This window comes from Plutella xylostella, chromosome 26 (genome assembly GCF_932276165.1).
Source record: "Plutella xylostella chromosome 26, ilPluXylo3.1, whole genome shotgun sequence".
NCBI lineage: Eukaryota > Metazoa > Arthropoda > Insecta > Lepidoptera > Plutellidae > Plutella > Plutella xylostella.
In genome coordinates, this window is record NC_064006.1 from 7,894,676 (window position 1) to 7,907,702 (window position 13,027).

The 13,027-nt window shown below is 39.8% G+C and overlaps 1 protein-coding gene across 3 annotated transcripts in view; it reads left to right on the plus strand.

Moving 5' to 3' along the window:
- LOC105398833 (protein Skeletor, isoforms B/C) overlaps window positions 1-12,881 on the plus strand; it is a 69,377-nt gene extending 56,496 nt beyond the window's left edge. For 2 of the 3 annotated variants that reach the window (XM_048630662.1, XM_011571069.3), the window contains 6 exons: window positions 6,807-7,001; window positions 7,405-7,539; window positions 7,912-8,074; window positions 8,406-8,599; window positions 9,031-9,258; window positions 9,786-12,881. In XM_048630662.1, the coding sequence (XP_048486619.1) occupies window positions 6,807-7,001; window positions 7,405-7,539; window positions 7,912-8,074; window positions 8,406-8,599; window positions 9,031-9,258; window positions 9,786-12,578 (3,708 nt within the window). In that variant the 3' untranslated portion in view covers window positions 12,579-12,881. The remainder of the gene's footprint in view (window positions 1-6,806; window positions 7,002-7,404; window positions 7,540-7,911; window positions 8,075-8,405; window positions 8,600-9,030; window positions 9,259-9,785) is intronic. The other variant, XM_048630663.1, reaches the window with a different exon arrangement.
- Window positions 12,882-13,027: the final 146 nt, after the last annotated feature.

A 13,027-nucleotide genomic window follows, 5' to 3' on the forward strand; every position in this document is an offset into this window, starting at 1 on the left:
TCCTTTGGGAAGTCATTATATTTATATTATATAATTTCAATCAAATGTTTAGTAAGTAATCACATTGTTTTTGGAATTTAATTTTGTGGTTTTTGAAATTAACTGTCCGCAAATACTAGCCCTATAATTTGACGTCTACTGGGTTGGAATTGATCCATGGTTCAACCAAAATCAGTATAATTTATTATTGAATTCGAATTTACAAAGATATGATCAATTTTATTATGATTATTCAGGTTTATGATACACTATAGGTAATGTATTGTATTATAATTATTATTATAATTTTTGGTATATAATATATGTATTGTGCTTATAATTATGCTGGCTAGACCAACCCATAAAAAAACTTCAAGAATCTGTTTTCCTCTTCATGTTATATCCATAATATTCACCCTCATTCAGCGTAGGCACTGATAAAATTCAACCCACATGTGTACTGTACACGCACAAATTAAGAGGAGAGTATAGCTTCGCGATCCTAGCGAAATAGGTATTTAGGAAAAGTATTGCTGTCGCTCGTGCACTCGCCCGCGCCGGGCACCGCACACACACACATGCAAGTAGCGTCACGCACACATCGATGGACGCTGCCGCGCCGCCACCGCCGCCACCGCGCCGCCGCGCCGGTTGGCGAGAAATTGCGACCAAACACGGAGTGTCTTCGTCTTACCTTCATATTATTATTTCTGTGTTGTGATTGTGATTGTGAGTTGTGACTTGTGACCTTGTGAGCGAAACTTGAAATTATTGAAGATAAATAGAAAGAAGTATAAGTAATTAGTGATAATTTCATGTAAGTATTTTATTATGTAGGTAATTACCAACCTAGTAACGAGTTAGTAGGTAAGTACATAAAATGGATTTTTGATGATTGGAAAATAGACCTTTTGCCGGTACTTGGACTATCATTTTGTATGTAAGGTTATTTAGATCTATATATGCAGTGAATCTAAAAAACATTATGATGGTTTTGTAAAAATATAAGTTTATAAGTACTTACCTACTAACAAAGTTTCGGGGCTGTTTATAGATGTTGAGTTGTCTTAGTATTTATTTCTTTTAGCATGAGAAGCAAAAGCAAGGAGTCTAAACTTTCAAGCGAGACACCCGAGCTTATGAGGCAGAGACGCGAATTTCCGTCGGCAGGTGACACTTTGTCAGAACTACGGGTACTCAACAAGCGTATAAAGAAGCTGATTCGAAGAGATCTCCGTCGCTCCAACACACGCGCCATAGAAGCAGCAATTGAGCAAAATCGGGGGTCAAAAGTCTTCGTTCAGTAACTTGGGAGAGGCCACTTGACGAAGTTGAGGTCTGCAGATGGTAATATCGTTGCCTCTAAGCCGGAGGTTCTTGCCGAAATCGAAGGTTTTTACGGACAACTTTATGCTTCACACGCGCAGAAGTCTGTGGCTCAGCTCACCGATTCCAGAGCGCCACTAATACGCCACTATACTGACGACATCCCTGACGTCGACATAGGCGAGATTAGGATAGCCCTTGAGCAGCTTAAAAACAACAAGGCTCCGGGTGAAGACGGAATTACTACAGAGCTTCTGAAAGCTGGAGGTATTGCAATCCTCGAACAGCTCCAGAGGCTCTTCAATTCGGTTCTTCACAATGGCATTACACCGGAGGCATGGTCTGAGAGCGTCGTGGTATTGTTCTTTAAGAAGTGTGACAAAACCCTTCTGAAGAACTATAGACCGATCTCGCTTTTAAGCCATGTATACAAGCTGTTCTCAAGGGTTATCACGAACCGTCTTGCCCAAAAGTTAGACGAGTTTCAGCCCCCAGAGCAGACTGGGTTTCGAAAAGGCTTTAGTACAATAGACCACATCCACACAGTAAGGCAGATTATACAGAAGACCGAAGAGTATAATCAGCCTCTGTGTCTAGCCTTTGTGGACTATGAAATAGCCTTCGACTCCATCGAGACCTGGGCAGTTTTGGAATCCTTGCAGAGATGCCAAATCGATTGGCGCTATATCGAGGTGTTGAGATGTCTGTACAATGCCGCTACTATGACTGTCCAAGTACAGGACCACAAGACAAGACCTATCCAACTGCAACGTGGAGTGAGACAGGGGGATGTGATATCTCCGAAACTGTTCTCCGAAACTGTTACATTCCTCAGAGCCTGAAGACAAAAGTATTCAACCAGTGCGTCCTGCCAGTGATGACGTATGGTGCAGAGACGTGGACACTGACGGTAGGACTGGTCCACCGATTTAAAGTCGCTCAGCGTGCTATGGAGAGAGCTATGCTTGGGGTTTCTCTGATGGATTGTATCAGAAATGAGGTTATCCGTCAGAGGACTAAGGTTACCGACATAGCTGTCAAAATATGCAAGCTGAAGTGGCAGTGGGCTGGTCATATCTGCCGAAGAACCGATAACCGTTGGGGTAGACGAGTTCTCGAGTGGAGACCACGAACAGGCAAACGCAGCGTGGGACGCCCTCCTGCCCGCTGGACTGACAACCTTAGGCGGGTGGCGGGTAGTGGTTGGATGAGAAAGGCCGAGGACCGAGTTTTGTGGCGCTCCTTGGGAGAGGCCTATGTCCAGCAGTGGATGATTATTGGCTGATGATGTCTTAGTATACTTACCTAAGTAATTATATCATAGAATACATTTTATTATTCGCTTTTGTGGCCTCAAGTCAATTTATAGTAAGTAAGTAAGTATTATATTTTTATGTAAGTAACTATGTTAGTTTAGATGTAAGTAAATAAAATTTTCTAAGTAACCTAATCCATGTTGAGTGAGGATTAAATATAATATAGTCACTAGTCATTTTTTTGCTTGAAAACCTACCAGTACTTTAAACTTTTCTTATTCACATCTTTTTATATACAGGGTGTCCCAAATTAAAGTGCACATCCAAATTATAGTGACTTAATTTGTTATTCTTAACAACTTTTGTTTTACGACTTTTGTAAATTCGTGAAAAAAATCTACTGTCTATGTCTATAGTTAAAAAATCTCATAGCCAACAAAGTTTATATGAATCAACAAAAATAAAATTCGCAAACAATCAAAAGTCTCAAAACAAAAGATGTTTAGAATGACGAGTTGTGTCACTATGATTCGGATGTGCAATTTAACATGGGACATCCTGTATATCTATAGATATCGATTACGCAGGCGGGATCCCATCTCTACTATCGACTTCACTATGGACATCCCTATCGTACGTGTGCTTTGCTTCCCCCCCCGACCCTCAATCGTGCGATAGAGAGCACTGCAGCTCGGGACTGACAATAGGTACTTTTCTAGATGAAATTCTGGTTTTGGGAGAAAACGTTTTACACCAACTAAATATCAACCAATCTCTTTGATTTTAGTGTCAATCGCTTCAGCTTAATATATTCTAGGTTTATAGGTTTCGCTTTTTTTAAAAAAATACGTTGTTATTGATCCACAAACGGCTTAATTCAACAAAGTCGCAATCACAAAAAAAACTTTATTTGAGGTGCCTATAAGTTTGAATCTATAGAAAATTTTGAAAAAAGGAAAACCTATAAACCTAGTTATTCCTTGTGTCAATAACATATCAAAAAATCATGGAGATTGGATAATATTTAGGGGTAGTAAAACGTTTTCTCTTTTTGTATGGACGAGCAAGTGCTATACTCTACTCTTAAGCTGAACCGAAATTAATTAGTTGTGGCTGCCAGTGCGCGCGTGATACGAGTCCTGATAGATTTTGTGTGCACAACTCATTCTAGTATTAATTGGCTATATAAACTTTGTAAATTGTACATTATTATATTTTTTTGGTGAGGACAGAAGTAGGTACTATCGAAATCTTTAAAACGTAGGTAAGAAGAGTCTGTTATAGAAATCGTACTTTTTGATTGGCAGCGTGAATCTAATTTTCGACATAGGTACCAAGTTTAAGTTTTAATAGAAGTAAAGTTAAAACGTGTGCATTTCGAGCCTTGGTTGCGTGGTAAGTAGAATTTATTATGTATTTTATCGAAAACTATAAAAGGTTACGTTTTTTCTTTACAAATTGGCGCCTCTAGCGGCAACTATTATGAAACTTTTGTCAGATAATGCATGCAGATGACAGACGAAAACCTACATTTTTCTGGTTTTTACCGTTTATTTCACTTATTATAATTATATAAGTGAAATAAACGGTAAAAACCAGAAAATTAGTAGTTGGCTATATATATATAACATCGAATCTAAAAATTACAAAAGCTTCATAGAGACCCTATCAAACGTATACAATAAATGTCAAGCCTCAATATAATAACGTTAAATTACGAGATTATCCCGAGTCCTCAATATCCCAATCAAGGGCCCCATTATTAGCCGGAATTAATATTGAAATTGAGACGATCCTAATCCTACGTCCAGACAGAATTAAGGTGCTTTTACACTGTTGCTATATTATAGGGTAAGTTTTATGATAGTTGATAAAATGCTTGGTTTAAATAGTTTACTATGAATAAAAGATATACTTTGACTTAAAATACACCTACATACTACAAAATCAATAATTATATACCCTGATTATACCTACCGAGTGGCGAGACAGTATCCTCTCCCCTCGGCCAATGAATGGCTAGCAATTAGCAATTGAACGAGTGCTCGGCCGAGGATACTGTCTCGCTTCTATACTCGGTAGGTGTAATCAGGCTATTAACTGCTTTTATCAACTCGGTCGTGGGGGGTAGGCAAACCAGCTCTCGAGGGTTGAAAGAAAAAGGCACAAGCGAAACGAAATAGAGTCAAAGTTTGTCTAAAATCCCTAATTTTTACACATGCAGTGGGTAATGGCGGATTGAATACTTACCTGATACTTACTTAGTTATAAACTATAGGTACTTAATATTTTCCGAATTTTGGTCTGACCCGGCTGGAAACTGAACCCAGGACCTTCGCCTGTTCAGTCAGTTTAAAACAGTGTAGATATTAATCATTGGCCATCCGTAAGTCGTAAAATAGGTTTGATGGTAGCGAATTACTGCCTATTGTGTATGGTTTATAACTTTTGAGAGATAACACATATCTATGTCTACCAGTAAGTACCTCTACAAGCCATGTAATGAAAGATTGACTTCAGTTTTAATTTTTTATAAATAATGATCGGATTACATTTTTATAACTATACAACCATGTAATCTGAGAACTCTTAAACAGTCAGATGATGGCAATGATTCAATTTATAAAATGAATGCCAGGATTTTTGTTACTTTCAGTATCTTTTCTGCAACAATATTATGAAAGAAATACCTAACTGTTCTCACGTGTAATGTTATTGTAAAAAAACGTTTTCTGATACTGTAATAAATCATGTTCCAAAGAATTATCCACCTGATAGTAAATATTTTATTTTAATTCAAAATACGTACATGTAACTGCCTATTCCAATATAATTAAAGTCTAAACTCGCATGCCAATCTCCCGGCAGCCATCATCGTTGGCTAAGCTCAGATTACATCCAACAATATTACATTACCGATCATGTAGCGATAATTACATTGCCCAATCAGCTTTGAGAGTAACCGACCAATTAATCTTACTAATATTATGAATTTATGAATGCGAAACTGTTTTCGTTGTAGAAATATATTCTACTAGCTGTTCCCGCGCGCTTCGCTTCGCCTTAAAAAGTTTTCCTGTGGGAATTCCGGGATAAAAAGTTGCCTATGTTCTTTCCTGGGGTCTAGACCGTATGCATACCAAATTTCATTCAAATCCTTTCAGTAGTTTTGGCGTGAAAGAGTAACAGACAGACAGACAGACACAGTTACTTTTGCTTTTATAGTATTAGTTAGGATTAGGATAGAGGTAGAAATAAAAACTAATAAATAAATTTAGATAAAAATTTAAAGCGCAGGTAGGTTATGTACGCTTGCTGCGTTAACCGCATGACTAGATATATCTCGTTGATTGAAACGTACGACGACAACGCGGACTCGGGTGTACATACTCAATGACTACAACGTATACAACTAATCAATCTCTTAAAATTATACGTGTCAAAAATTGCATACTCAAAAATCTCAATTGCTTACTCAAATCCACTCTAAAATTCTAAACACTGCATAAAGGAATGCCGCACCCGATTGCTCATGATCACAGTTTGGTCTTTAGCACTCTAGCCAACTAGCCAGATCACAGGGTATTAATTATCTACAGATGGACAACCATGAAATTTGGCTGCGTTTATCGTGCATTGCGGCCGCTTCACGCGCCAGTAGCTTGCGTCGACATATTATCGCAATAGACCTCAATTTTCGGTTAGCGGAATATTCATAAAATACACTGTGTTTGATCGAAATGTTCACTGTTAAAAGGTATATCTGGAACTGGCATTTATTTGGGAAACGATGATGTTTTGTTTGTGAATGGAAAACGTAATGGGTGAACAGATTCGAATGCATTACCGGTGCATTTGGTGCTTAATAAACCACTATTTGGCTTCAATTATAACATTAATTGTAATTCTTGATTAAGAAAAAGAAGTAAAGGCAGTTGTAATTATTTTTCAGGAGGAAGTTTTTATGTATTGTAACCCTCTACCTAATCTTTTTCTAACCATTCTATTATCCTATTCTGAAGGAGTGAAGCTCCTGTACGTGGCGAGTGGAACCTTTGTGCATATCCCCCTAATTTCAGCATAGCCAGCCTAGCTCCTGTGTAAATTGGAGCAGCAAGCCTGGATGTTGCAAATGCTGAAATAAGCGCTCTGTAGGTCCAAGAATCATCGTTTCTGTAGTAGATGGACATGCAGATGCAGCTGGCTTTTTCTAATATTCTCATTAACTATTCCCTTCTCCCTCAGGCCAAGACGAACTCGCTCCGTCTGCTCAACGCGGCTCTAGTCAACGGCTACTCCATCGTGACGTACCAGCGCGGGCTGCGCGCGGCGGACCAGCTCGACCGAGCCATCTACACCAACGTCTCCCAGCCGATCATCTGGGCTACAGGACCGCTGAACTCGAGGAACGAAGTGTCTTATCATTCGCATTTCTTGAAGGTTTGTTTATAAAATTTACATTAGATGGATGATATGGGTTGCTGGTAGTGGCTGGATGAGGATGCTGTGAGGACAGAGTTAAACAAGATGGATGATGTAGATAGCTGAATGATAGGTGGATGAAGAAGGGAGACGTCAGAGTTGGCGCTCCTCAGATAGGTTGATTATGATTGTGTTATTGTCCAATGACAAACCAAACCAATAACCAATGTTCTTACAGGTATAGATAGCAAAGGTGTTGATTTTTTCTTATTCTTCAAGTGCTATCTCCTAGCTCAGGTAGCCAAACATCCAGCTGTGAAAATTCGAACCTATAGAAGTACATACATATATTGTCCCAAAACTTATACAAATACCATAATCTCCAAGCAACTTAATACCAATCTTTTACCCCACTCCCCAGGGCGACAAGTCCATAGAGTTTGGCCGGCCCCCCGTGTGGAACTGCCCCATGCCCGAGACAGAGGAGGAGGGCAAGGAGCCAGCTGGGGTGCCGCCGCCGCCGCCGCCGCGCAAGCAGGAGGTTGTTGAAGACAGCGTGAGTTGGTTTTAGTTGCTTTGAGGGTAAATTTTGAGGGAAGTTTTCTTTTCAGTGATGGAGTGAAAAGCATGTAATGTTGTTCTTTCTATTGTGTCGAAAAAGGCAGGTTTAAAGTTGTTGAATACTTTACAGAATAAAAGCGTGCTGGAAAGTATAATTTTCATAGCCAATCATACAGTTAAGTTATCTACGTATTAGTTTGGTACCTACACCTTCTGTCATTTGTTTCAGCATACTCGTTGTGGCCATTTATGATTTTACATCTTTTTGACAATGTTAAATTCAAAAGTCCCTTCATAATCGCATTACCGCATTACCCAATCTTTATGATTGGGACCATCCATAAACAAACCACCCTTGCCATTCCAGCCCAAGCCAGCCTACAAGCCGAACCCAGTGCCGCCCCCCAAGCCGGTCCCAGCCGTGGAGCCGTGGGAGATCCCCCCCATCCAGTGCCACGAGCCGGCCGATGGCGTGTTCTACGCGCAGATGGGGCCCACTGGCGGGAAGCAGGGGTACTCTGCTATTACTGGTGAGTTCTGGGAGAGATGGGTTTCCGAAGGGTAACCTATCACTACCCCTTCGGGGATTACAGTCGTGAGTGCATATGTATGTATATGGTATTAGCCAACAATTGTCCAATTACCTAAGGTTCTCCTTAGCATCATACGCTCACTGTGTCATCGGCCTTCTTCATGCAATCACTCTCTGATAGTTATATCAATTAGATTGGATTGGATAGGCAATCCATTTATTCTATTCTGTTCCATTTGTGCAACTAAAATATCACCCATAACAAAATTCTCTATAACACGGAATCGAAAAATGTAAGAGTACTAAATGTACTATCTCTTCTTTTCCAGGTCACGTAGGCTGGGGCATATCCTGGTACATAAACGGGCTGCTGATCCCGGAGATCAACGTGGTACGGGGGCGCAAGTACACGTTTGTGGTAGAGGGTGGGTCCAACCCCGACGTGCCGGCGCGCTACCACCCCTTCTACATCACCAACGATCCTGTTGGAGGGTACTTCCATAGGAGCCAGGAGGAGAGGAAGGTGCGAGACATATCTTAATAAACTCAAGAATAATGTCGACACCAAATAACCATTTTTTTAAAACGATGACCAAATGACAAATTTGATCAAAATACTCGTATTCACGTTTTTAGTTGGTAATATTCTGGTGCGCTATTAAATGTACAATATTGCAGACCGCGTCATTAAGCTAGTCTTTTCCGTTTAGGATTAATTTTGTGCTATTATTGTCACTGGAACTTTTTCATTGTTTCTGATTGTATATATAAACTATTGGAGTATACATCTATAGAATCCTCGAACCAAAGCCAAAATATTTATTTACATACCTATTTATTTAAAATTAAACTCCAGCCTCACTCACATCATTATGTAGCTTTGAGAGAGAGGCCAACCGAAACATACTACTGTCCATTTATTTTGCATTTCTAAAATAAAACTAAATCCAACAGGGCGTGGAAATCTACGCCGGAGTACGTCAAACCCGCACCGGAGAACTCATCCCAACGGGGGTCGGTCGTCTCTGCAACTGGACCCCCGACACTGAGGGGCCAGAGGCTGACGAGTACCCCAGCTTCGGGGCCTATCAGAGGTCACTCACCCTGGTCTGTGAGGAAGGGAATCCTGGGGTTGTCACTTGGATCCCTGATAAGAATACTCCGGATACTGTCTACTATCAGGTAAGGGTTGAAAGGTGATTTGGGTGGTTTCGATCTCTGGAATAGCTCTTTTTGTAATTGTTTGTGATACTTTTATTGTATCATTCAAAATTTTGGGTGAAACAATAATGTTCATAATGGGGAGATGTTATAATATTTCTAGTTGTTATTAAAATTAAATCTTCGTTATTAAAATAATTACCAAAATTTTTCATATGTAAATACTCACACAGACAGAAAAGACTTCCTATTGAATACTTATCATTGACTATATCTTACGCATTTGCCTCGACTTAGTATACTTCAAACATCACACTTTCACTGTTCAATACTCATTCTCATTACTCTTCAGATACATTCTACTACTACTCCCTACTCTTGTGTGTACATAATCTATATTTCTCTGTTTTCTGTTTCAGCTTTCCAAGCCTTCTTTGTATCGCATGAGGTTTTACTATCTAAGAATCATATGGTTTCATTAAATGGTGATTGAAAATCGTTTTTGGAGTAGAAACTTCTAGATGCTAATATATTTTTTCATGTTTCAGTGCTTCACACATCGACACCTCGGTTGGAAAATAAACGTTTTGGACGAATGTGACGTAGTCGAGGCTGAAGGTAGTCGCGTCGTGGAGAGAGTAGTCCAACCAGAAATGCCTGATTTATTACAAGGAGAAGAGTCCGTACAGGTATATACCAAAGTCAAACCCGGTAATGACATTTTAGATCAAAGAAAAAAGTACGAGAAAATAATCAACGCCAAAAAACCTTATAACAATTTCAGTAAATTAGATCAAAATGGCCACAGGAGCTCCGATGATGAGGAAAGACAGGAACCAACCAACAACCAGCCTCAGTACAACCAAGCCGAGTATGAACTGCCAATAACAAAAAACCAACTCAAGTCAGTCATCGAATCCATGGAGAATCTCGAGAACAATATGAAGGATGAATTCATAAAGAATATCAAACTGTCACCCAGCACCATTTACAGAGAAGGAATCAAAGATACTTTCTTACCGGAACAGCCTTTGAGAGAAGACGAAGACTTCACAGTAGAGGCTGGCAATGTGCCGAATAAATACATGTTACCGCCGAACCAAAAGCCGTTGACACTTAAAGCTGTGATGCGGCCCCACGGACCTCACAACAACCCGAAGGTACAAATGCACATGGGCTACCGTCGCCCTGTTCCACCAGAAATCAAACGTAGACCACCTCCTCATCACATGGGAAATATGGGCAGCACCTACCCTCTGCAGATGCCCAACCCTCACGGTCACCCTGGTGGGCCTCATGGCTCAAACATGAAAAAGTACCATAAAAATTCTGGACCATCACGTTTGCCTCCACCACCTAACATGAACATGAACCGCCCTGCGGAACAGAGAGACAGACAGCCTCCTAACAAAATGAAGCATCACGGACCCAATCCCCAACAGAAGCCAGTACAGCAACAGAAACCCATTTCTCAACAACCACCAGCATATCAACAGCAGCAGCAGCAGTTCTCCAATGGACCACCGCCCTCTCAGTCAGTCCAATCGATCATAATGGGAAAGCCTATCAACTCCCTGCCACCACAAAGCCAAACCCTGAGTCTCGGAAAAACTGATTTGATTGCCAACCAAGTTGTGAAGAGTCAAATCACATTGCCAGGATTCAACGAACCAGTGGCCCAACACAGTGCTCCGCCAAGTTATTTAGCTATCAACCCAGTGCGGTCGGATATTGAACAGATAATACTAGGAAAGCCTATGGAAAATCCAGTTCCTCTTGATCAGCAAATGATGCCAACAAAACAGTATCCGATAAGAGTTCCTGAAATACAAACGGCTAACTTCGATATGGATGAACCTCAACGTCATAATGATATGAAGTCATCGGATTTCTTAGGTGAATCATCTGGTACATCTACAGTATCTCCAGCCAAAAACACTGGATTCAAACCTAGTTCTATTGTTATTGAAAGTGGGTTTAAGCCAATCATTAGAGAACCATTAATGGAAAGTGAAGACACAAGAGTTTCGGACGATGACATCAACCAAACTGCTAATCGCCGTGAAGATACGCATGTTGAAGATGACTACATTGAATCGGCACAAATTCCGAACTTCGTTAATAATAACCACAACTTCCCCAGTGAACCAAACACACAATCCTTTGAACCCATGTTCATCCCATCCCCCGAAGATCACATGCTACCGTCAATCGATTTGACAAAGGAAGTATTTCCTAGTAACCACGCAAAAGAAGATCGGCCTCATCCAGTTTATGTCAAAACAGAAAGTGAGCTGTCAGCTTTATTCTCCCAAAAGAACTTAGATAAAGAAGTTCCTGCAGATATGGTTATGGAGTCAAACAAAGTGAGCCCACAGTATCTTCCTCCTGACCCAAAACAGGTGAAGGAGCCAGTGCCACAAAAGTCCATTGCCCAGGAAACGTTTACTACGTATGATGGAAAAACCGTATCAGCTGCAAGCTTAACAGCACTTCCAGTTCCTCCGCAGCCCACAAACAAAGGAACCACTAAATTGTATTCAGCAAAACTGCCCAAAAATTCCGAACAACTATTGAGGACACCTCAGTTTAGACCATTCAAAGGACAAATACCACCACTGATACTGGAAGAACTGCAAAACTCAGATATTCAAGCTCCTTCATCTAAAGAAGTAAGGTCTACTAATCTTAAATTTAAAGACTTCGTTTACTCTGTGTTTGATTTGAAACCCCCAAACAGTATGGAAACCGATAGTGGTAGTTTTAGTGAGTATTCAGAGAAACATGAACCCAACCAAGTTATTAAAAAAACTAGCAATGAGGCAGTTAAAAAAGTTCAACCAGTTGTAAGTAAAAAAGTACAAATTGAAAGCAAAAAGACGCAAAAAGAAAATAAAAGATCACCTCAAATCGAAACAAAAAGAGACCAACCTGTAGAAAAGAATAAGGTACTAGTTGAACATAAAACAGAAAATAAACTTACAAATGTTTCCCAAAACGTAGAAAATATTTCTAAACCACCAAAAAAAGAAGTCAAAGCCGATCAAGATAGCGATGAGCACATAAACGTCCAATCATCGGACGAAGAAGATGGATCACAAGAGGTTAATCCAGAAGATTATCAAGACCACGACGATGATTTTGGCAATCGGCGGAAAAGAGATACGGGAGCGACAGAGTTTGAACACAGCCCCCATTCCCAAGGGTCAGAACCTAATCATATCAAGGAAACGTCCATCAAAAACCAAGTAGACTTCTTAGTGTTAAACAGCGCTTCAATTACACAAACACATTGGATGTTAAACACAGTATTACTATTATTTATTTGGAAATTACTCTGAGTTGGAAGGCTGACAATTTAATTTAACTTATTTATTAGAGTAATTTAAGCCATTGAATGCATTTTCGTTGTAGTTGCAGGTTTAGCTACAATTACTTTATTGGGGTTTGGCTGTGGGTAGTTATTTATGTCGTTTCTCGCAGATTCTGTAGCAGTATCTTCGTCATGTATATCTTGTGCGTTAGCGTGTACTTATAGACTTCTGTTACCAGCCGTCTCGTGATGCAGTTCAATACTCCATTAGTGTGTAAGCATTTTGTAAATATGTTTTTTACTTTTATTAATAAAAATAGTTTTATTTTAATCGATTGTGTTTAATATTATCCTCCTCTTATATTAAAATAATCATACCTAACTAAATATCCATTACACTTACATCTACAAAGTTTTTCAAAATTGGTATAGTAACCATAATATAATAAGTTGTTAAGAATAAACCCTCGAGTTCAC